The 26,102-nt window shown below is 44.7% G+C and overlaps 1 protein-coding gene across 1 annotated transcript in view; it reads right to left on the bottom strand.

The window, feature by feature from the left end:
• Positions 1–26,102, bottom strand: part of STS (steroid sulfatase) — a 361,556-nt gene that overhangs the window by 297,229 nt on the left and 38,225 nt on the right. Inside the window, exons 2-4 of the mRNA XM_075335482.1 lie at positions 9,186–9,293; positions 6,878–7,019; positions 6,508–6,629 (exon numbers count right to left, since the gene is read on the bottom strand). Coding sequence (XP_075191597.1) covers positions 6,508–6,629; positions 6,878–7,017 — 262 coding nt within the window. The 5' untranslated portion in view covers positions 7,018–7,019; positions 9,186–9,293. The remainder of the gene's footprint in view (positions 1–6,507; positions 6,630–6,877; positions 7,020–9,185; positions 9,294–26,102) is intronic.

The following is a 26,102-nucleotide window of genomic DNA, read 5'->3' as shown; positions in this document are numbered from 1 at the left end:
CACTCTAAATTCCCTATCTGTATGTCTTTGGAGTGTGGGAGGAAACCAGAGTACCCAGGGGAAACCCACGCAAACACGGGGAGAATATACAAACTCCTTGCAGATGGTGTCCTGGGTGGGAATTGAACCGAGGACTTCAGCGCTGCAAGACTGCAGTGCTAACCACTGAGCCACCGTGCCGCCCATTTATCTTACAGATGCATAACCACCACTCACTGTGTCTGAACACAGGAAGTTGAGCTGACAGCCGCTCTGTGCATGCGGCAGCGTCTATTGTGAAGGAGAGGGCCGCGGGGAATCAACGCTGCACAGGTACCGTGGGACACTGGGGAACACCGGTGGGATAATAGGGGGTGACCTGGCAGGGCCTGGGGAGGAGTTTTCTGTCGCATGTGTCATGGCACATGCGACAGAAATCAGAGGAGTAGGGTGAATACGGCCGGCGCGCTGCTGTGCACGTGGCCATCTTGGATTTCTGGGAGGGCATCAGGGGGGGGCACTTTGGCGACACCGGGGGACCGGAGGGGACCGGGTAGGAGATTTAACATGTTTGTTCATGCCAGATGGGAGATAAATAATTTTTTACCGACACTGTCATTTACTGTAACGTGATCATCGGTGTACGGTGTATACCTGTGATCACGTGAGCGGGGACCGGTAAAACCGTCCTGAATCAGGATCTCCAGGGTCTCAGCTACGCCTGAAACCCCGGAGATTTTGTGATGCTGGGAGGCGCTATTCACTTATTTCTGCCTGCTGTTTATAAACGGCAGATCAGAATAAGGCTACATTAACACGACCGATCCATTTTTGCGGTCTGCAAAAAAAGGTCCATTTTTTTTCACGGGTGCATCCGTGTGGCATCCGTTTCCGTTCCGTAGACGGTCCGTATGTCATCTGTTTGTCATCCGTGTGCCGTCTGCTTTTTTTGCGTACTGCAAAAAAATTGAAGGAGGGAAAATACATAAATTTACCCAGGATCCATAGCTTCAACCTACATGAGGCGGTCACATGTTCACTCTAGTGCCATTTTCTACTGCTTTTCACAGCGTAGAGCGCTCTGGTGATTTTACAGTGCTTGTGCACTTCATATCAGTCTTTTCTGTCATTATAATGGCAGAAAGACACATAATGTCCCACTCTCCTGCATTTTGTAATTTTGCACCCTTTGGTGCCTTTCATGTGGCACTAAGGGGTGCTTAGCTTTGTATTTAGCCAAAAAAATGAAAAAAAAAATGACGTAGGGTTCCCCCTATTTTTGTAGCCAGCTGGGGTAAAGCAGACAGCTGCAGCCTGCAGACCACAGCTGGCAGCTTCACCTTGGCTGGTAATCCAAAACTGAGGCACCCCACGCTGTTATTTTAAATTAAATAAATAATTAAAAAAAAAAAACACGTAGGGATCCCCCCAAAATTGGATCACCAGCCAAGGAAAAGCAGACAGCTGGGGTCTGATATTCTCAGACTAGGGAGGTCCCCAGCCTAAAAATAGCAGGCCGCAGCCGCCCCAGAAGTGGCGCATCCATTAGATGCGCCAATCCTGGTTCTTCGCCCCAGCTCATCCCGTGCCCTGGTGCGGTGGCAAACGGGGTAATATATGGGGTTAATTCCAGATGTGTAATGTCACCTGGCACCAAGCCCTGGGGTTGGTGAGGTCAGGCGTCTGTCAGATACCCGACATCACCAACCCAGTCAGTAATAAAAAAAAATAGACGACAAACACATTTTTATTTGAAAAAACACTTCCCAATACATTCCCTCTTTCACCAATTTATTAGAAAGAAAAACAAATCCAGGTCTGGTGTAATCCAAGGGGTTCCCATGACGATCCACACTGTCCCAGTCAATGAAGAGCAAGATGTTCCCCATTGGCTGGGAGAGCAGTGCAGTGACCTGACCTAACATCAATGGGTCAGCCCAGGTCACTGCAGGGGATGACAAGTGCTGCTGTCAGCTAGGTACATTACCTGCGCTGATCTCCTGCACACTGACTTCAATCATCTTCACAGCCAAGTATCGCGAGCGGCCCGTGACGTCACCGCTAGTCAGTCTCGGGTCGGAAGCGAGAGAAGGTGATGTGACAAGCGGCGGCCATGGAGAACAGTGACAGCGCTGAGGTCGGGACTTCATCACCGCAGGTAAGCCGAGCGGGACCATGTGTACAGAGTTCCAGGTGGGCGGAGCCTAGCGGGGTAATGTGTGCAGAGTGCCAGGTGGGCAGAGCCTAGCGGGGTAATGTGTGCAGAGTGCCAGGTAGGCGGAGCCTAGCAGGACCATGTGTGCAGAGTGCAGGTGGGCGGAGCCTAGCGGGACCATGTGTGCAGAGTGCCAGGTGGGCGGAGCCTAGCGGGGTAATGTGTGCAGAGTGTCAGGTGGGCGGAGCCTAGCGGGACCATGTGTGCAGAGTGTCAGGTGGGTGGAGCCTAGCAACACCATGTGTGCAGAGTGCCAGGTGGGCGGAGCCTAGCGGGACCATGTGTGCAGAGTGCCAGGTGGGCGGAGCCTAGAGGGACCATGTGTGCAGAGTGCCAGATGGGCGGAGACTAGCGGGACCATGTGTGCAGAGTGCCAGGTGGGCGGAGCCTAGCGGGACCATGTGTGCAGAGTGTCAGGTGGGTGGAGCCTAGCAGCGCCATGTGTGCAGAGTGCCAGGTGGGCGGAGCCTAGCAGGACCATGTGTGCAGAGTGCCAGGTGGGCAGAGCCAGCGGGACCATGTGTGCAGAGTGCCAGGTGGGCGGAGCCTAGCAGGACCATGTGTGCAGAGTGCCAGGTGGGCGGAGCTTAGCGGGACCATGTGTGCAGAGTGCCAGGTGGGCGGAGCCTAGCGGGGTAATGTGTGCAGAGTTCCAGGTGGGCGGAGCATAGCGGGGTAATGTGTGCAGAGTGACAGGTGGGCGGAGCCTAGCGGGGTAATGTGTGCAGAGTGCCAGGTGGGCGGAGCCTAGCGGGACCATGTGTGCAGAGTGACAGGTGGGCGGAGCCTAGCAGGGTAATGTGTGCAGAGTGTCAGGTGGGTGGAGCCTTGCGGGACGATGTGTGCAGAGTGCCAGGTGGGCGGAGCCTAGCAGCACCATGCGTGCAGAGTGCCAGGTGGGCGGAGCCTAGCGGGATAATGTGTGCAGAGTGCCAGGTGGGCGGAGCCTAGCGGGACCATGTGTGCAGAGTGTCAGGTGGGCAGAGCCTAGCAGCACCATGTGTGCAGAGTGCCAGGTGGGCGGAGCCTAGCGGGACCATGTGTGCAGAGTGCCAAGTGGGCGGAGCCTATCGGGACCATGTGTGCAGAGTTCCAGGTGGGCGGAGCCTAGCCGGGTAATGTGTGCAGAGTGCCAGGTGGGTGGAGCCTAGTGGGGTAATGTGTCCAGAGTGACAGGTGGGCGGAGCCTAGTGGGGCAATGTGTGCAGAGTGCCAGGTGGGCGGAGCCTAGCGGGACCATGTGTGCAGAGTGACAGGTGGGCGGAGCCTAGCAGGGTAATGTGTGCAGAGTGTCAGGTGGGTGGAGCCTAGCGGGACGATGCGTGTAGAGTGCCAGGTGGGCGGAGCATAGCGGGGTAATGTGTGCAGAGTTCCAGGTGGGCGGAGCCTAGCGGGACCATATGTGCAGAGTGCCAGGTGGGCGGAGCCATGTGTGCTGGCAGCGGAGTGCAAAGTGGGTGGAGCCTAGCGTGGTCATGTGGCGCTGAGGACGTCAGTGTCGTGGACTGCATGGCTGGGGACAGGTGAATGTGAGTGTTTGTGTGTGTGTGTACATGCCGCGTGCAGGAGGGGGGCTCCCTGCACATGTAACTAGGATAAATATCGGGTTACTAACCAAAGTGCTTTGCTTGGATACCCGATCTTTATCTTGGTTACCAGTTTCTGGCAGGCTGCCAGCGATGGCTCCTGCACACTGTAGCTGTAAAAAGCCCTGCATTTTGCTGCTAGAACCGTTCTCGAACGTAACTAGAACTATTAAACTTTAGCAAAAAGCTCGAGTTCTAGTTCGATCTAGAACACCCCCCAAAATCACTCGAACCGCGAGCTGGAGAACCGCGAACCGCGCTCAACTCTAGTCGTAGCGTGTGACACCTCCAAATGAGTGTTAACGAGCAAAAATACTCACCTTATCATTGCTCGTTGACACGTCATTCATTTTCATAATGTCGTTCCTCCTTTTTCTTGCCGGTTGTTCGTCGTTCCTGAGGTATACTACGTGTGACACCCCAGGAGTGACGAACACAGCTTACCAGTGTCCCACCAGCAATGAGGAAGGAAGGAGGTGGGTGGGGTGTTCCGGCCGCTCATCTCCGCCCCTCCGCTTCTATTGGGCAGCTGCTGTGTGACGTCGCTGTGACGCTGAACATTCCACCCCCTTCAGGAAGAGGATGTTCGCCGCCCACAGCGACGTCATTAGGGAGGTAAGTACGTGTGATGGGGGTTAACGACATTGTGCGCCACGGGTAACGAAATGCCTGTGATGCAAAAACGACAGGGGCGGGTGCGATCGCTCAAGCGATCGCACGATATATCGTAGAATGTAATGCCTCCTTAAGAAGACTATGCCTTTAAGCAGTATGGTAATAAACTGTGGAGGAAAGAGGCGCAATAGGGTCTTACCCAAGTAACAATGGGAGAAAATGGAGGGAGATACTACTCACCTATAGGGGTTGTGAAAGTCACAACTCCTATAACAGCATGTATGTAGAAGGTCCAGAGTCACAGCAGCGATCCCTCGGTTTTGGCAGATAACAGAGAGTAATAGGATGAGGGTTTCCAGGTCGCGCCAATGACGATCACATTAAACTGCTAGATTAATGTTGCTTTTTATTCCAATTACAGGTCTACGCGTTTCGGAAGGCACCCCTTCCTTCTTCAGGACCAGATGGCAAGAAAACATCAAATCACTACAGGTCTACGCGTTTCGGAAGGCACCCCTTCCTTCTTCAGGACCAGATGGCAAGAAAACATCAAATCTCATCAAATTTGAGATTTGATGTTTTCTTGCCATCTGGTCCTGAAAAAGGAAGGGGTGCCTTCCGAAACGCGTAGACCTGTAATTGGAATAAAAAGCAACATTAATCTAGCAGTTTAATGTGATCGTCATTGGCGCGACCTGGAAACCCTCATCCTATTACTCTCTATTTAAGCAGTATGGGACAGCCCATATGATGAGGTCATGTCTTTGGCAGCTTCCCATAGGTTTATTGGCAACATCTGAGTTAATTAGAGACACACCTGTGGATGTTGCCTTATTCATCTTTACAAACAATTATAAGGCAGTACAAACAAGATCGGAATGTCGAGCCATCATACCGTTCAAGAAGGAGACAGTTTCTGTGTACCAGAGATGAACTTGCTTTGGTCAGACATGTGCAAATCAACCCAAGAACAAAAGCAAAAGACATTGTGGAGATGCTGACAAAAGCTGGTAAGAATCTGTCATGATCCACAGTGAAACAAGTACTGTATCCACATGGGCTGAAAGGCCACTCTACCAGGAAGATGACATTACTCCAAAAGAAACATAAAAAAGCCAGAATAATGTTTGCAAATGCACACATGAACAAAGACCTTAATTTTTGGAAACATGTCCTGAGGTCTGACAAAACTAAAATTTAAATATTTGGCCATAATGACCATTGTTACATTTGGAGGAAAAAGGGAGAAGATTTGAAGCCTAAGAACACCATCCCAACTGTGAAACACCGGTGTGGCAGCATCATGTTGTGGGGTTGTTTTGCTGCAAGAAGGACTGGTGCACATCACAAAATAGATGGCATCAGGAAGAATGAAGATTATGTGTCAATACTGAAGCAAGAGCTCAAGACATCAGCCAGGAACTTGGTCAGAAATAGGTCTTCCAAGTGGACAATAACCCGAAGCATACTGCCAACTTGGTTACAAAGTGGTTTAAGAATAACAAAGTCAATGTTTGGAGTGGCCATTACCAAAGCCCTGATCTCAAATTTATGAGCAGAGCTGAAAAGGCAGGTGCGAGCAAGGCGACCTAAAAACATGACTCAGTTACACCAGTTCTGTCAGCAGGAATGAAATGAAATTCCTGCCAGCTATTCTGAGAAGTTTGTGGAAGGATATTCAAAACATTTGACTCAACTCATAGAGGTTAAAGGCAAATTGTACCAAATACTAATGAAATGTATGTAAACTTTTGACTTTGTAGAAAGTAATAAAAGTGCATTAAAACATTCTCTCGCTCTCTCTCATTATTCTGACATTTGGCAACTATAAATAATTTTGGTTCCAAATTGACCTAAAACGAAAAAGGTTTATTCTGATTTCAAGTCAGATAGTGAGAAAAACATGCATATGTGTCTTTTTAGATAATGGATGTAAACTTCTGGTTTCAACTGTATGTCTCCTACTACAATAAAGCCCATTTAAAATGCATTTTGCGAGTGATAGACTCTTTAAATGGCAAGCTGCCTTCTGCTGAGATGACACTAATAATGAATGGACATCATTTCCTAAGATTTTTTTTTAGTGAATATCCAGAAAATATCATTATATACCTGATCTCACAGGGTATCTGCCTGTTAAGAATGCAGCTCGGCTAGGTGTACATAATGGAGATGCTGCGATATGTTGCGTAAATTTGGCTCCATCTGCAGCTATTCTGTCAATGTTTGGTGTTCTGAAAAATAAATGAAAGTATAATTTACATAACCTCTTCCCAGAAACATAATAAACCCTTACTTCATTATTCAACCACTTTATGATTGACATGAATCCATTTACTTTATCAAAGAAAGTAACCATATTTTACAAATGTTTAATAGATAAATCAGAAAACATCTTTTTTATTATTATAATATGATCTTTAGGTTATTTCTGAGTAAGCTTTACAAAATGTGACATAGATAAGAAGAAACATTATCAAACCTGAGTGTTTTGTTCCCGTAACATCCCACATCTCCAATTCCAAGGTCATCAACCATTATCAGTACAAAATTGGGCCTTGACTTCGAAGCACCGAGAACATTAATAGTGAGTAAGAATGCCAGTGGTAACAGATGTTTCATCTCTATGGATAGAAATATGTCGCTATGTTACATTGACCATACAACCAAATAAAGATTTACAGACAGAGAGACTGATAGACAAAGAGAAACAGATAGATAGATAGATAGATAGATAGATACAAAACCGCTTTCCATTAATAACAAAACAGGCAACAAAGTTCATGTCATAAATGTTTCTAACATTGAAAGGCAAAAATAATTAAAAAAAAAAATCTTGTATTTTCTATGTCATAGCATAGTTAATATGTTTAGGCTTATGAGAGGACAACAAAATGTCATTGTCACTGACAAAGGAGTATGAGAATTTAAGAGTAATTAAGTGTATTCATAGCTACATAGTAAGTAGCTACACAGTTACATAGGTTGATAAAAGACCTAGGTCCATCAAGTTCAACCTTCCTCCACCAATTACATATTTTGTCACTAAATCATGTATAACCGACAATGTTGTATGTACTGAGGAAATCATCCAGCCCTTTTTTAAAAGTTGTAATAGTATCTGCCATTACTACCTCTTGTAGTAGGGCATTCCACAATCTGACTGCTGAAACTGTTAAGAACTCTTCCCTATCTAGCTGATGTAATTGCCTTTCATCCACTCACAGTGAGTTCCCCCTGGCCCTTAGTATTGTCTTTGGAAGAAATATGTGCCAGTACTTTGTATTGACCACACATGTATTTATACATATAAATGAGATCTCCTCTGAGACATCTTTTTTCTAAGATAAACAAATCCAACTTTTCAACCTCTCATCATATGGAAAGCCTTCCATTGCTTGCCATAATCTAGTTGCCCGCTTTTAAACGGCCTCTAACTTCTGAAAAAAGTAAATACATTTCTGCCAGTGAAGGTCAGACTTACAGATGGCACAGACGGGAACAGATCCAGGTTGTTTCTGAGGAACACTGGTGTTCTTACTTAGTTAGCCGTAGGTATGAGTAGTTACTCATTGTTATCATGCACCACCATAAGACCACAAAAGAGTATAAAAAGCTACAGTCTAATGTGTAGCATCTGAGACATCTTCCTCAAGTAAAGTAGACAAGTCCCACTATGCCAATGAGAAGCCACCACTTATTGGTCAAGACTTACCACAGCAAAGGAGAACATAGAGTCTTATTCTTGACTTTGATAGTTAGATAGCCTTTGAGGCTTGAAGAATAGCCATACCATAAAAGACTGGAAGCTGATGATGGTTTCTAAAGACGAATACCTTGTTAAACATGACTAGAAAACTAATGTGTGAGGGACTTTGATGTTTAAACTACCAAATAATCTATTTCAAGTGACTGTTGTAAAAATTAATGACTATGAGAAGAGTGGCACTGTGGTAGAGGTTAATCAGCATTGTATGTAGGTGCTGCATCGCTGAAAAAGTGATAGTCAGCATCCATTGCAAAGTGATAGAGCTGCTTTTGAGGAAAGTGGCAGGAGACTATTGCATGTATAGACAACTATAAGCCAAGTATCAAGTGTCTACCTTTATTCAAGGCATGGTGTCTCATGTAAAGCTAATTAAACCATCAAGCTCCTTGACTCCATCTGAGTAACATTCCTCAACAGCCAACACAGTAGGCCTGCAACATTTTGCCATTCAGGAGTAGAAATATTACTCCACAACCAAAGGTTTCTACATTCCAAAACATTTAAAGGGCATGCCATCCTGTGTATTATATTTAGGAGATGATCCAAAACACAAACACAAAACCAGAACTAATTACAATTCAAACACCTACTGTGGGGGTGAGAAAGACACAAACCTACTGGGAGGGTGAGAGGGGCACAAACCTATTAGGAGGGTGAGAAAAGAAGAAACCTACTCAGATGGTGAAAGGGTCACAAACCTACTCAGAGGGTGAAATGCAAACAAACCTATTAGGAGTGTGAGAGGTGTAGAAATCTACTCAGAGGGTAACAGGGGAAGAAACAGGGTGAGAGAGGCATGAAACTACTCAGAGGGTGGGAGAGCATAAACCTACTTGGAGAGTGAGATGGGTACAAACCTTCATTGAGGATAACATGGGCACAAACCTACTCAGAGAATGTGAGAAGGACATGAACCTACATGGAGGGTAACAGGGGTATGAACCTACTCAGAGGGTGGGAAGGCTATAAACCTACTTGGAGGATGGAAAGGGCATAAATAAACACAAAATATCCAGCTCACCCTTTTGAACTTGTATGGAGACCAAAAATTGGAAGGACGGTGCCCAGATTGTATAGCCGGCCTGGCTATAAGATCCAAAGTAAGAAAGGTTTTCCAGTATCCAAGTCCCTAAAATATAAAATTTTCTGTTTATTGGATATGCATTAATAAATTACAGGTTCCACATCATAAAACCATGAATGGATAGTAATAAGATGGTACGCGTTTCAGACATCTTGTGTCCTTAATCATAATCCATGAATTAGGATTAAGGACACATGGATAAGGACCATGGATTAGGATTAAGGACACAAGATGTCCGAAACGCGTACCATCTTACACACAGGATGCAAGGTTTAGGTTTTTTAAACAAAGACATTTACTGGCTGCATTGCTCATTTTTACCCTCTGTGATCCATGAAGTACCAATCCTGATTCCAAATTAAAAGAACTCTGTATTCCAAATGCACAGTCTAATAAAATCTTGTAATAAAGCAGAACATATTTATCTTTTCTCGCCTTAAAATATTTCATTAAACAACAGCTTTAAGGGCGTTAATGAAAAATGAATAAATGAATGAAAGGGTCTGCGTGCCGGACCTTCAAGTAATGGAGGAAGCTTTTACAGGTTCTTTTAAGAAGCATTTAAATAACTTTAATGAGTCATTGACAATTTCTCTTTTCAAGATTGCTTTGCATGGATTTGTTTGCTACATGGAAACTCAATAAGTATGGCTTTTCAGTTGAAAATAATAGCACACCGCACGACCAGGCTAAATGATAGCCAATCATTCTCAAGTACCTTTGAAGTCGGTAAAATGAAGTGTTTAACTAAAAAACAATGACTAAATTGGCACTTTTAATGAAGGAAGAACAGTATAAAGCTTTACAGTTCAGGTTCTACAAGGCTGACACTTTATTATACAGTTACAAAAATAATTAGCCCTTCTCGAGTCCAACAAATCTTCTTTTCCAAGGAAATATAGAACAAACATGACAATTCATTAGTGAGAACAGCAATCAATCAGCTGCTGAATCAAGGTCACAGCTCATTTCATATACTGAAAATAACCACCTGAGTTCATGGTAATGGCTTTTAACATTCACAGAGAAGAGCCAAGTTTACTAACTGGAATGCATCATCAATATAAATGGCTGTTCTGAAGGCTGCTGTATGGAATAAGCGAGAATTAGTCATAGAAAATATTACATTTTGAGCTTATGTGTAAAAAATATATATATTTCCAAATGTGGATATTCATCAAATAAAGCAAATCAAAATTAAATGGAAAAAAAATTGTCATTACTTGACTTAATTCAACACTATTTAAGCTTTTTTCCATATATAAGAGTACGTCATGGTTTGGGTTAACGACCCCCAGCACAAAGTACAGTTGCGTCACAAGCTTGCCCTGAGCACAGTTGGCGTGCGTCCACAATCACAAAGGTCCCGGCCATTTTACAGCTTAGAAATAGCGGTCAATAGCTCTTCTGCAACGCAAATCAATGGGTTGCCATAGCAACCAGAAGTCTAACAAAGGCACACCAGCCATAGCTATATCCCATATCTATATTATTAAAGTTTCCTTTAGAGATGCCAGAGATCAGAAAAAAATATATAAATGTTCTACGTCAATGAGTTAGCCCTTTATATTTAAGCTAAATATCTTTTTTCCCCTTACATGGATTAAAAAAATATGAATACATGGCATGGCCAAGCGGAATACCTGTCTTTTTAATATGGATCCACAAAAATATACCAAAGCAATATTGAAGTGTGTGTGCACACAGTGCATATTTACAGCGGGTTTTTGCTTTTTTTTAGTGCAGTTTTGTCACAAAACTGCATGCAAATCTCTATGCCAGCAAAATCAATGAGAATCCAGAATTTTTGTACACATTTCTATTTTTCCCTTGCAGATTTGGTGCAAAAATAAATCTCCAGCATGTCAATTCTTTCAGCATTTTCGCATTTTTCCACCTCAGAATGTATAAAAAACGCATGAAAAACGCATAAAAAAGTGCTTTGAAAATGCATCAAAAACGTTCCAAAACCCACGTTTTTTTTGCCAAGAGATGCAGATTTGGTGCCGAGAGTTTTGCAACCAAATGCTCAGTGTGCACACACAGCCTAATGGTTAAAAAACAAAAATATATGTTGGATGCATTGTCTTCATAAATGAATGATGTATAGTTTAGCTGAAATTGTAGAAAAGTATTCTCTTCTGCAGCTCCCTCATTAGTAAATGCAGCTGTACATGTAAGACAATGGACTGTTCTATTGGCAACATTTGTTCAGTTCATTGCAGAGTCTACTAGTTCTTTTACCACAGGCGAACTGCATATGTTGCACATTTATGTATAAATTTACTAAATTAAAATAGACTATGGCGCTGCTGACATGTGCGTGATTTTTTTGTGCAAGGCTAATCCATGAAACAATGTTGATCTGAGTCACAAATAAAATATTCCAAGTATTACAAACATATACAAGTGGCATGCAATCCATGTGCTGCCATTTTCAACATTGTAAGACCTCTTTCACATGTCAGTAAAAAACACACACGTTTTTCATGGACTTGTTGAAGGTGCATATGCCATGATTTTGGCACACGTGTGTTCTCCGTGTGCTATCCGTGATAGCACATGGAGAGCAGGACATTTTTACTCACCTGTAACCAGCACTGCTGTCCATGGTGCTGATGTCTCCAGTGCTGCGGCCACACTTGATTCTGAGGTGCAGTGAATATGCAATGAGCATAAAGAGCGGGACCTGAAACAAGCAGCACCGAAGACCACATCACTGGAGAGAGGAGAGTATAGAAATTCATTTCATTTCAAAGATACGTGTTTTCTCTGGCATTTGTCACACGGATCACACCACTGTGTGGTCCATGTCGCATCAGTGATGCCAGAGAAAAATGGACTTATCTTCGTGCGGAACACACAGACATGCGTGTGCGACACGGTCAGTGAGAAATCACTGATGTGTGCGCAGACCCATTGATTTTAATGTATGTAATTCCGGTACATATAAAAATGGTGTCATACATACTGGAATCACTGACATGTGAAGGGGGCCTAATGGATAGGAGAAGTTTACATGTTTTTCACTTAAAAATTACTGATGAAAAGCTGATAGTAGAAACAGAGAAAATACTGATAACAATTTTATATAAAACACTAATGCAAATTCAATTTTTGTGTTTGTGAAAAATGACTACTGTCGGAACAAGACCTTAAGCTCAGCCTGTTCGGTGAGGCTAGCAGCATTTCATCACAGTGGACAATTGCTGTCAGACTTTTTTCCCAATTATGCTGCCATTCCATAACCTCACCCATCTGCCATATGCTTTAAAAAAAAAAAATGGGGGGCTTGGGTCTCTAATTTATCACAAGACAAATGTAATACATCAACACCACAGCAGCATGCTAGCTCTTGACTGGCTGCAATAATCATCACTACCCCTGGGTGGCCACATAGACACATAGTCATTGGCATATTATGGCATCACATCCTGGAATCATATACACTGTTTCTCTGAAAATAAGACCTACCCCAAAAACAAGCTCTAGTAGGATTTGGGAGGCTTTTTGGGTAAAATATAAGCCTAATCCAAAACTAAGCCCTAGCTGTGGTTCAATAAGAAAGTGTTCTAACAGCTGAAAAAAGCTAAAGAATACAACAGAACTCTACACCAAAGAAAGCAGACACCCCACCTAACCCCCCCAAAAAAACACACTTTTCAGACACCAAACAATGAGAAGAGAGAACTGAATGTTGTTCAAAAAGACCTGAAACATTGAACAGTTGGACATGTGCATTCCAAAGCTTATGGAAGGTCATATTAGGATCTCCAGAAAAGGTTAGAGTACATTTTTGGAGCATCTTGAAATCTCACCCAAAAGACAGATATCTCTTACTTTTTGTGAGTAGTACCTCCCTATTACATCATTGGGCTTTTCATCTGAATTTAGGACCCATAATATATATCAACATTTGAAAATTTACAGTAATAATGACTATATACACTGTAGCATTATACTCTGTGACATGTCCCTTTAAGGGTTTTTCTCTGAGATTCCTCAAGATATTAAGGCAGTCAGTTACACATTGTCAGGGCTTATTTTAAAAAATATTTGTAATTATTTAAATATAAGAAGTAGTTGAGATTCCATGCTTTTGAAACAGAAACATTTCAGCAGGATTGTGATGTCTGCATGATCTAAACATATTGTAATGTTTGGCAAAATAAGGCAGATTTGAATTAACAGAGGTTAGCTAGAATAATATACATTTTGTTATCTATCCCAGATGCTGTTCAGCTTACCGGAGTCTCATTATTCCCATTTTCATCCTGCAATCACTTGACCTCCAACATCCTCCTTTGGCTAAGGCTTTGTGCCCACAAGACTCTGCACCCACGGATTTTGCCGTGGAAATCCTGCGGATTTATCTGGATTTTCTAGATAAATCCGAAGATTTTAGCAAGTAAGCACAATCCCAATGTTATCCCATGGGACATGGGGAGTGTCTGTGTCAATACTTTGGTATGTGCAGCTGCGTAATATGCTGTGGATTCCCACAGTCGAACATAACTGCATGTCAATTATTCCCGCGGAAATATCTGTGGAATTCCCGGCCCTCCCTTAGGCCCCCTTCACACGCACGTGTCTCCGGTACGTGTTAGGTCCGTTCCTTCACGTACCGGAGACACGGGCACACGTAGACCCATTAAAATCAATGGGTCTGCACACACGTGCGCGTTTTGCCATGGAACGTGTGTACTTGTGGAGCATATGCGTGTTCGTGTGTTCCACACGTAGAGTAGACTTGTCCACGTTTTCTCCGGCATCATGGGAGACACACGGCTCACGTACGGACCACACGGATGTAGTGTGGATGCGGTCCCGTGTGACACGCGCCGGAGAAAACTCACGTGTCAGAGAAAAAAATAACAAATCTTTACTTACCTTCTCCTGCCCTCCTGCCTCTGCCACTGCTGTCGCTTGCTTCCGACTGCCACTCATTATGCTCATTTAATATTCACTTTACTGCGGCTGGAAGCAGCAGCAGCTGGGAGCCGGCAGGGCTGGAGACCGAAGATCAGCACCACGAACAGCGACGCCAGGGGTGAGTAGAAAGTTCTCGTTCTCTGTGTGTTATCACGAATAACATATGGAGAACACACACAGTGCCATAAACACGGCTCACGGAGGGGAAAACGCACCTCTGAAACGTCCATGAAACACGTGCGTGATTTTCACGGGCATGTGACAGAGGCCTTAGGGAAACTCCCCAATAGCATATTATCAAGCAGATTCAGTTCTAGCTTATATTTTGATCTTCATGTCTGACACCTGCCAAGACCCTTTACTTGACCACCATACTAAAATTACTTTTGTTCTATAACCCATCTACATATTATGTCTCAGATACCAATGTCAGCAGTTGATGACTAATGGTGACTATTTTAATGTTTCCTAGAATTAAATTATAGATCCCTGAATAACCGCATTAAAGTATAGATCCCTGAATAATGTTAAATAATGAAAAACAGGGGGTCCCAGTGATCACCACTCCCACATTTAGCCCAATCTAAGCTGTTTGACTTCAAGTTGCTGTTGAAACTGTACGATGTGCAATCAAAATTACATTGTGGTACCATGTTAACCAGAAAAACCAATGTAAATACTTTTATGCAAATACTTTTAGCCAAGAAAAGTATTACTCTTAAAATACTTTTCTGGACATAAAAGTATTTACAATGATTGTTGAAACTGCATAAATTCTGTAAACTGGTAAAAATTATATATGTACATAAAAAATGTAAAACTTTTTCACATACATAAAATAAGGAAGGAAGTTTCAAAAGCATCACCTAATAGCTAGTACATTACAATGGCTTCTATGCTTTATACATTTTTTTGGGGGAGGGTTAATTTACTTAAAGGGGTTATCCAGGAATTTTGAATATGTATATGGGGCTAAGAACTATCAGGCAGGCAGTTGCTAGCTATGTGCCTGTTTTGCATCAGGATGATCTGTACTGGCTCAGCCGGTAATGCCCTTGGATTATTTCACCTCCCATCACCTTCAACAGCAACATCAACGTCAAAAACACAACATTTTACAGTACAAGCCAAGTCAATGAGGTTAATAGAAATCTCATGTCCACTGAGTAAATTGACCTGCAGTTGAAGCTTCAAAAATGCAGGTAAACGAAACACAATGAAAAAACGCCACTAAACTAAGATGCATAAATTCTGCAACGTCAAAACTCAACAAACACTGATCATAGGAACATAGCCTTACAGCTTTGCGTGTGACCTATTGATTTGGTAATGAAACCAGTGGTATGACCATTCCACCAAAGAGTCCGAAGAGCTAGTTTTCAATCCAGTTCAGCATATGGTATATAAGAAATGGTCCTGCACCACTATATGTTACCTGAGGTATTGCATCTGCGGCTGGAGTATTTAGCCCAAAGTCGTGGAACACATCCTTAGCGGGGTGCTCGTTAATGGAAAGTCCATAAGGTGCAAAGTTTAAGAAGGAAACTGCACTCGTCCGCTGTGCTGGATGTCAGTTTTATTCGATCATGTGCAGGTTAAAAGGCAGGAGACCAGATTGCAAGCTCCTAGCAGGGGAAGCCTAATTGATAGGCAAAACGGCCGTCGTTTCCTGCTAGGAGCTTGCATTCTGGTCTCCTGCCTTTTAACCTGCACATGATCGAATAAAACTGACATCTAGCACAGCGGACAAGTGCAGTTTCCTTCTTAAACTTTGTAGTTTTCAATCCAGCAACTCCAGGCCTCAAATTGCTCATGCTATTATGAGCAGTGTGCAAGGCATAAACATGTTACCATGGTTAGAAGTGTCTATGAACTTGTCTCCTATCAAATATAACAGGGATGTCATTGGTCAACAGATGTAAAGGGATCTGACAGCAGTAGATAATATCATGATGGTTTTCATGTACAAGTGGATTCAGCAGAGTAAAACAATCCTCAGACAACAATTAATAACTTCACTGATAGCATGCCAAGGCATACAAGTGAGTGTAATTACACACATGGTGCTCATACTGAATAATGAATAAATTGAGATGCATTTAACATTTTGTTACCGTTATTTTATCATTTGTATATCATTAACATGTCTACCGATCCTTTGATTTCCATAATTCCAGGACTTTTTCTTTCTTGGTGTAGCCTTTTCAATGTTTGGAGTATATAAGAGCTTGGAGTTTTTAAACTAGAATAGCAATTCCTCCATTGTTTAGCGTGTTAGGTTTAGTATAGTTTCCTTTCTTCTATTATTTGCAAATCATTAACATGTCTACAAATTCTGCACTTTCCATAATTCCCAAACTTTTTCTTAATTTCTTGTTGAGGAATTGAGTTAATGAGGTGATGAAGTTCGATTGAGCTGACTTCGCTCAATTAAGAACTGGGAAGATTCAATTTGCCTAGAATAAATTGGGTACAAATCAAATTACCCTCCTCATACCTATCAAGGCCAATGATCATTTCTCTTTCTTAAAGGGCTTCCTTCTGCCATGTCTTCTGGCATACACTACACCATATGAATGAGGTCTAGTTAGAGATAGTACTGCTGGAAAATACAAAAAATGATAAAAACTAGTGATGTAAGTGCAATAACATGCTCGCGTACTTGGTACTTAAATCAAGAAGATCGGATGCTCTGATGAGCTTGGCTCAGGTAACAAATATGATGGAAGTCAATGGGAAAGTCAAGCATTTTTCTGAATGACCCCCCACAGGAGGGCTGAGTGGACAGGAAAATTGCCGAAATGGATGGAAACAGTGCTCAAATGGAATGAGGAAGATGCCTTGATGCATCTCTGACTTCCAGGTTACTGCTGGGAACAATGTTGTCAGAGTATTAAGCTGTGTGCACAAGTGACATTTTTATTGTTTTTTTTATGCATTTTTGAGTGCAGATTTCTAACAAAAAAGAATTTTGCATTTAGGTTGTATTAGCAGTATATCTGTAGAAGCATTTTAAACCAGTATAAGAATAGAAGGACTGTTTTGCAATGAACCACGCCTATATGCCTGCTCTGATTTAAGCTCTCCCTCGTAGACCAACTCTCACAGAACTGCAGTGTGACAAGCATCACGCCCCAGGGTCTTATATAAGACCCAATGATGCAGTGCGGCCAGCCAATCACAGTAATACCAGCAGCCAAGATAGCTACAGCATTACCATGTATGGCAGGAAATCACCGCATGTCATTTGGCTGTGAAAAAGCTGAGAAACATGTGGGACTGGGACTCGAGCATGGCACTCACGCACTTGTGATACTCGGTTAAGTAAAGTGCGTACCCAAGCACTCCAATGCTGGACTGAGTGGCAAGCAGTGGTGAGCATGCTCATGCATCACTATTAGAGACCAAAGAATAAATTAAAAATCATTGGAACACCACAGGAGCAGTATAATGAAAAAAGAAAAACTGCTCACCTGGCACTATTCAACTGTGGACAGCAGGCTACAAGCAGGGGAACCAGCACAAAACCGATTAGATTCACAGTGGTGCTCAGCAAAAGTACCCCCAGATCAAGGGGAAATCAAGGTACTTCAGCACAGAAGGAAATCCACGGCACTCACTTCCAGTGAATAAAATCTTGCAACATTAAAATTCCCCTCTCAATGGAGGCCAAGGCAGGAGTTGGGGGGGAGGACAAAGTGCAGACAAATGCATATTCAGTCAGACGATGGACCGTTTCATGCAACTGCGCTTCTACAGGTCTGAAGACCAGGTAGTGGCAGAACAGGTATGAAGAAAGCCAAGAACATATGAGAATAGAAGAGTATTGTTGTTTTAATCCCTTCCAGCATCCAGAAAAATTGGCATGAATTTAAATATTAGCATTAAAGGCAAAACTTGGAGTGAAATCAGGTTAGAATCAATTAGACATTCTTACAAGCTACTGTATGTGCCTACAGCAAGCCTTAAGGTGGTGTCACACACAGCGACGGCGACAACGACGTTGCTGCTACGTCACCATTTTCTGTGACGTGGCAGCGACGTCCCGTCGCTGTCGCTGTGTGTAACATCCAGCAACGAGCTGGCCCCTGCTGTGACGTTGCTGAATGTCCTGCTTCATTTTTTGCTCGCCCTCTCCCGCTGTAAAGCACACATCGCTGTGTGTGACAGCAAGAGAAGGATGAACTGAAGCGAGCAGGGAGCAGGAGCCAGCGTCTGGCAGCCTGCGGTAAGCTGTAACCAAGGTAAACATCGGGTAACCAAGAAGCCCTTTCCTTGGTTACCCAATATTTACATTAGTTACTAGCACCGCCGCTCTCTTGCTGTCAGTGCCGGCTCCCTGCTCCATGCACTCCTAGCCAGAGTACACATTGGGTTAATTACCCGATGTGTACTCCAGCTACATGAGCAGGGAGCCAGCACTGGCAGCGTGAGAGCACACCGCTTAGCGCTGGCTCCCTGCTCTCCTAGCCAGGGTACACATCGGGTTAATTACTCGATGTGTACTCCGGCTCCGGCTCCGTGTGCAGGGAGCCAGCGCTAAGCGGTGTGCTCTCACGCTGCCAGTGCCGGCTCCCTGCTCACGTAGCTGGAGTACACATCAGGTAATTAACCCGATGTGTACTCTGGCTAGGAGAGCAGGGAGCCAGCGCTAAGCGTCTGCGCTGGTAACCAAGGTAAATATCGGGTAATGGTTACCGGATATTTACCTTAGTTACCAAGTGCAGCATGGCTTCCACAGCGACCCGTGTCGTTATGATCGCTGCTGTGTCTGCTGTGTTTGACAGCTAAGCAGCGATCATAACAGCGACTTACTAGGTCGCTGTTGCGTCACAGAAAATGGTGACATAACAGCGACGTCATTGTCGCTATGTGTCAACCCAGCTTTAAACACTGTCTATTTATTTAAATAATTTAAAAAATGGTGAATAGTTTCTTAAGAAACCTTTTTCACTCCCTGCCAGATTTCATCATTCTCGCAAAGACAAATATTTCAAATCTGAATTTTTTCTCTTTATGTGTTAATAGGTTTAAAATGAGTCAACATACAGTATATCATAAAAGTGAATATACCCCTTACATTTCTGAAAATATTTTATTATATCTTCTCATGGGACAACACTGAAAATATAACACTTTCATACAATGTAAAGTAGTCAGTGTACAGCTTGTTTAAGTGTAAATTTGGGGTGTCCTCTAAATAACTCAACACACAGCCATTAATGTCTAAAATGCTAGCAAGAGAAAAGAGTACACCACCAAGTGAAAAAGGCCCCTTGGTGCCCAAAGTGTGAATATTTTGGGTGGCCACCATTATTTCAAGCACTGCCTTAAGTCTCTTGGGCTAGGAGTTCATTGGAGCTTTACTGTTTGCCACTGGAATCCTCTTTCACTCTTCCATGACATCATGGAGTTGCTGGATGTTACAGACCTTCTGCTCCTCCACCTTCCATATGGCCCACAGATGCACAATAGATTTAGGTTTGGAGGCATGCTTGGCCAGTCCAGCAACTTTATTCTCAGGTTCTTTATCATGGCAGTGCTCATCTTAGAGGTGTGTTTAGGTTTGGTATGTTGAAACACTGTCCTGCGGCCTAGGTTCTAAAAAGATGGGATCATGCTTTAATTCAGCATGTACATGTACAAGTTGTATCTGAACCACTGACAAAATGTTGTATAGAGTAGTAGTTATCCAAAACACCACTATTAAATCTACTCTTATAAAATCGTTTATTATATTTAATTAAAACAGAACAAACATATTGTTCGTCTCATAAATAGGCATAGAAACATATAAACAAACAGATCAGGTGCAGGTGCAGGTGTCAGACAAACAGTGCCCTCGCCTAGGGACAGCCCCAGACAATGTAGCTGAATAAGTGAGGTAGGAGTATAGATTCGTCACTGTCAGAATGATACTGCTTAGTATGTGCTGTGACTCTCCCTCATAATTTAGCTTACTTCACTTTAATTGAGCCTAAGTTGGCATAATAGATGTATGTCAGACTCGCCGTCCTTGCTTATCTCTAGCGGGGGTTACCACCACCAACTTATCGTGATTAACATGTAATACAGATATACAGAACCATAGACAACAGAGACAATAGGCGTTAGGTGTCCAGGGTTCTACTGTTACATAGATTTCCCTAGTTTAACAATACTGGAAGGTTAGATTAGAGTCTAGGATGCCACTTAGCTTGTGGATCTCCTAGCTCTCCTACATCTATTATGCCAACTTAGGCTCAATTAAAGTGAAGTAAGCTAAATTATGAGGGAGAGTCACAGCACATACTAAGCAGTATCATTCTGACAGTGACGAATCTATACTCCTACCTCACTTATTCAGCTACATTGTCTGGGGCTGTCCCTAGGCGAGGGCACTGTTTGTCTGACACCTGCACCTGCACCTGATCTGTTTGTTTATATGTTTCTATGCCTATTTATGAGACGAACAATATGTTTGTTCTGTTTTAATTAAATATAATAAACGATTTTATAAGAGTAGATTTAATAGTGGTGTTTTACATGTACAAGTTGGCATTCAATGAACTGTATCTCCCCACAGTCTGTAGCACTCATGCAGCCCCAAACCATGACACCCCCACCACCAAGACATACTTCATTTTGAATTGCTCACCTTGTTGCCATCACATAAACTTGACACCATCTGAGCTAAATGAGTTTACCTGGTTGACCATGGTGAGGCTTGTTCTCAGCAGAACCTGTCTTGTTAAAATGTAGTGATGAGCGAGTACTAAAAAGCTCGGGTGCTCGAAGCTCGGGCCGAGCCTCACAAGATACTCGTGTACTCGGGCTGAGCAACGAGCCCAATGTTATCCTATGGGAGACCCGAGTATTTTTGTGAAATGACCCCCCGGCAGCATGGAGAAACCCTAAAAATGTCACAAAAGTCTCAGAAGAGTGCTCAAATGACATGGCAACAGCATGGGGAAGACCCCATGAAGCATTTATCACTGAAAAGTCACAGCTGTGAACAATTTTGTCCGCGTTTTACGCCATTTTTACGGACTCACCAGAAAACCTTCCAAAATGACCCCAAAATGATTTTTCATGGCGGAAATGTTAAGGGCACATACCCAATAGTGAGATAGAGCTGGTGTATGTTACTTTTTGAGATTAATACATGAAAGATTTTACGTGAAAACATTGTGTGGCACTCCGATGTCCCTGAGAAGAGACGTACATGAAGGCCTCTTGAGTCTAATGTGCCCATTTTGAGGAAGTGAGTCTTTGTAGTATTTTCCTTTGCCAGGGCAGTCCAAAATTGTGAGGTTCACCAATGCCCCTGCATACAGACGTGCATGAGGGCCTGTAAACCTGAAGTGCCCATTGTAAGGAAGTGGGTCTATTGTAGTATAGCCCTTAGGCAGGGCAGCCAAAAATTGGGAGGCTCCACGTTGTCCCTGGGTAGAGACGTGCATGAGGGCCTCAAAACATTAAGTGTCCATTGTCAGGAAGTGGGTGTATTATAGTATAGCCCTTAGGCAGGGCAGCCAAAAATTGGGAGGCTCCACATTGTCCCTGGATAGAGACGTGCATGATGGCCTGTAAACCTGAAGTGCCCATTGTAAGGAAGTGGGTCTATTGTAGTATAGCCCTTAGGCAGGGCAGCCAAAAATTGGGAGGCTCCACATTGTCCCTGGATAGAGACGTGCATGATGGCCTGTAAACCTGAAGTGCCCATTGTAAGGAAGTGGGTCTATTTTAGTATAGCCCTTTGCCAGGGCAGCCAAAAATTGGGAGGCTCCACGTTGTCCCTGGATAGAGACGTGCATGATGGCCTGTAAACCTGAAGTGCCCATTGTAAGGAAGTGGGTCTATTGTAGTATAGCCCTTAGGCAGGGCAGCCAAAAATTGGGAGGCTCCACATTGTCCCTGGATAGAGACGTGCATGATGGCCTGTAAACCTGAAGTGCCCATTGTCAGGAAGTGGGTGTATTATAGTATAGCCCTTAGGCAGGGCAGCCAAAAATTGGGAGGCTCCACATTGTCCCTGGATAGAGACGTGCATGATGGCCTGTAAACCTGAAGTGCCCATTGTAAGGAAGTGGGTCTATTGTAGTATAGCCCTTAGGCAGGGCAGCCAAAAATTGGGAGGCTCCACATTGTCCCTGGATAGAGACGTGCATGATGGCCTGTAAACCTGAAGTGCCCATTGTAAGGAAGTGGGTCTATTTTAGTATAGCCCTTTGCCAGGGCAGCCAAAAATTGGGAGGCTCCACGTTGTCCCTGGATAGAGACGTGCATGATGGCCTGTAAACCTGAAGTGCCCATTGTAAGGAAGTGGGTGTATTATAGTATAGCCCTTAGGCAGGGCAGCCAAAAATTGGGAGGCTCCACATTGTCCCTGGATAGAGACGTGCATGATGGCCTGTAAACCTGAAGTGCCCATTGTAAGGAAGTGGGTCTATTGTAATATAGCCCTTAGGCAGGGCAGCCAAAAATTGGGAGGCTCCACATTGTCCCTGGATAGAGACGTGCATGATGGCCTGTAAACCTGAAGTGCCCATTGTAAGGAAGTGGGTCTATTGTAGTATAGCCCTTAGGCAGGGCAGCCAAAAATTGGGAGGCTCCACATTGTCCCTGGATAGAGACGTGCATGATGGCCTGTAAACCTGAAGTGCCCATTGTAAGGAAGTGGGTCTATTGTAGTATAGCCCTTAGGCAGGGCAGCCAAAAATTGGGAGGCTCCACATTGTCCCTGGATAGAGACGTGCATGATGGCCTGTAAACCTGAAGTGCCCATTGTAAGGAAGTGGGTCTATTGTAGTATAGCCCTTAGGCAGGGCAGCCAAAAATTGGGAGGCTCCACGTTGTCCCTGGGTAGAGACGTGCATGAGGGCCTCAAAACATTAAGTGTCCATTGTCAGGAAGTGGGTGTATTATAGTATAGCCCTTAGGCAGGGCAGCCAAAAATTGGGAGGCTCCACATTGTCCCTGGATAGAGACGTGCATGATGGCCTGTAAACCTGAAGTGCCCATTGTAAGGAAGTGGGTCTATTGTAGTATAGCCCTTAGGTAGGGCAGCCAAAAATTGGGAGGCTCCACGTTGTCCCTGGGTAGAGACGTGCATGAGGGCCTCAAAACATTAAGTGTCCATTGTCAGGAAGTGGGTGTATTATAGTATAGCCCTTAGGCAGGGCAGCCAAAAATTGGGAGGCTCCACGTTGTCCCTGGGTAGAGACGTGCATGAGGGCCTCAAAACATTGTTCCCATTGCAAAGGAGCGGGTCTCCTGTCGTTGTAATGTCCATTCTGCAAAGAATGGGCGAAAAAATTTACCACTGGGGGTATACCTGAAACAAAGGCCTAAGTATTGCAATTTGTAACGGTCATCATCATGGTGGCGCATGAGGAGAAGGAGGAGCAGTCCAGCGATTATCCAAAGTCCAGAAGTGTGTACCCATGGGTGAGTGGAGGTACATGGCAAACTTTAAATTCCGCTCTCATTTGCTGGTGGTGTGGTGAAGTCTGGCCCAATCCAACCCTTGTTCATCTTGATCAGAGTCAGCCTGTCAGCATTTTCAGTTGACAGGCGGGTGCGTTTATCTGTAATGATTCCACCTGCGGCACTAAAAACACGCTCTGACAAAACGCTAGCAGCAGGGCAGGCCAGGACTTCCAAGGCGTAGAGAGCCAATTCATGCCACGTGTCCAGCTTGGATACCCAATAATTGTAAGGCACAGAGGAATGTCGGAGTACAGTTGTTCGATCTGCAAGGTACTCCTTCAGCATCTGGGCAAACTTAGGATTTCTTGTGGCACTACCCCGCACCTCAGGGGCTGTGGTACGTGAGGGGCTGAGAAAACTGTCCCACATCTTAAAGACTGTTCCCCTACCTCTGGCGGATTGGACTTGTGCCTCTCTCGGCTGTACGCCTCGGTTGTCCACTGATTCCTGACCTATGCCGCTAGCGTTTTGTGAGGGGAATGCTTTGCCTACTTCCGTGACTATGGCCTTCCGGAACTGCTGCATTTTGGTTGACCTCTCCTCCACGGGAATAAGAGACAAAAAGTTCTCCTTGTAGCGTGGGTCTAACAGTGTTACCAACCAGTAATGATTGTCGGCCAAGATGTTCTTAACGCGAGGGTCACGAGACAGGCAGCTTACCATAAAGTCAGCCATGTGCGCCAGACTCTTAACAGCCAGGACTTCAGTAGCCTGACCAACAAGATGACTGAACATGCTGTCCTCCTCCTCCTCCTCCTCCTCCTCCTCATCTACCCTGTCCTCTGGCCAGCCACGCTGAACCGAGGATATGACTGGTGTGCATGTCATATCCTCAATTTGGCCGGAGCGTTGCTCCATGTCTTCATCCTCCTCCTCGTCATAGTCCTCCACTGCACGTTGTGATGAGACGAGGCTGGGCTGTGTGTTATCACCCACACCCACTACTGTTTCTTGCTGCAACTCATCGCGCTCCGCCTGCAATGCATCATGTTTGTTTTTCAGCAGAGACCGTTTTAGAAGGCAGAGTAGCGGTATGGTGACGCTAATAATGGCGTCATCACCACTCACCATCTTGGTGGAGTCCTCAAAGTTTTGGAGGATGGTACATAGGTCTGACATCCATCTCCACTCCTCAGGTGTTATGTGTGGAGTTTGACCCTTTTCCCGACGGCTTAGGTGATGCAGGTACTCAACAACTGCCCTCTTCTGCTCACATATCCTGACCAACATGTGCAGAGTTGAATTCCAACGCGTGGGGACATCACACACCAGTCTGTGAGCCGGAAGATGCAAACTGCGCTGAAAGCCGGCAAGGCCGGCTGAAGCAGTAGGTGACTTTCGAAAATGTGCAGACAGGCGGCGAACTTTTACCAGCAGATCAGACAGCTCTGGGTATGACTTTAGAAACCGCTGAACCACGAGGTTGAGCACATGGGCCACGCATGGAACATGTGTCAGCTGGCCTCGCCTCAAAGCCGCCACCAGGTTCCGGCCATTGTCACACACGACCTTTCCTGGCTTTAGGTTCAGAGGTGTGAGCCAGTGATCTGCCTGCTGTTTCAGAGCTGTCCACAGCTCTTCTGCATTGTGGGGTTTGTCACCTATGCAGATTAGCTTCAGCACAGCCTGTTGCCGCTTCGCCGAGGCAGTGCTGCAGTGCTTCCAGCTTGTGACTGGTGTGGAGGGTACAGTGGATGAGGATGCGCAGGAGGAGGAGGAGGCTGAAGAGCATGACATTCCGGAGCTGTAGAGTGTGGGTGAAACACTGACTGAGGTAGGGCCTGCAAACCTTGGTGTGGGAAGGACGTGTTCCGTCCCTCGCTCAGACTGGGTCCCAGCTTCCACAATATTAACCCAGTGTGCCGTCAACGAGATGTAGCGGCCTTGCCCACAAGCACTTGTCCACGTGTCTGTGGTTAGGTGGACCTTGGGTGAAACAGCGTTGTTCAGGGCACGTGTGATGTTTTGTGACACGTGGTTATGCAACGCGGGGACGGCACACCGGGAGAAATAGTGGCGGCTGGGGACCGAGTAACGTGGGACAGCTGCCGCCATCAGGTCACGGAATGCTTCTGTCTCCACCAGCCTAAAAGGCAACATTTCCAGCACAAGCAGTCGCGAAATGTTAGCATTTAGAACTGTGGCATGTGGGGTGTTGGCAGTGTATTTGCGCCTGCGTTCAAAGGTTTGCTGAATGGATAACTGAACGCTGCGCTGGGACAAGGACATGCTTGATGATGGTGTTCTTTCTGCGTAGGCAACTGCAGGTGCAGGAGTGGAGGAGGCTTGTTCGCAGGCAGCATGGACAGGGGATTGGCTCGCATGCACAACCAGCGAAGACGTAGCAGTGACATCAGCAAGCACTGCTCCTCGACTCTGTTGTACTTCCCACAAAGTCGGGTGCTTGGCTGACATGTGCTTGATCATGCTGGTGGTGGTCAGGCTGCTAGT

The sequence above is a fragment of the Anomaloglossus baeobatrachus genome, chromosome 2 (assembly GCF_048569485.1).
Source record: "Anomaloglossus baeobatrachus isolate aAnoBae1 chromosome 2, aAnoBae1.hap1, whole genome shotgun sequence".
Taxonomy (NCBI): Eukaryota; Metazoa; Chordata; class Amphibia; order Anura; family Aromobatidae; genus Anomaloglossus; species Anomaloglossus baeobatrachus.
Note: the sequence above shows the minus strand (reverse complement) of the source record. Positions and strands in the feature narration are given on the sequence as shown.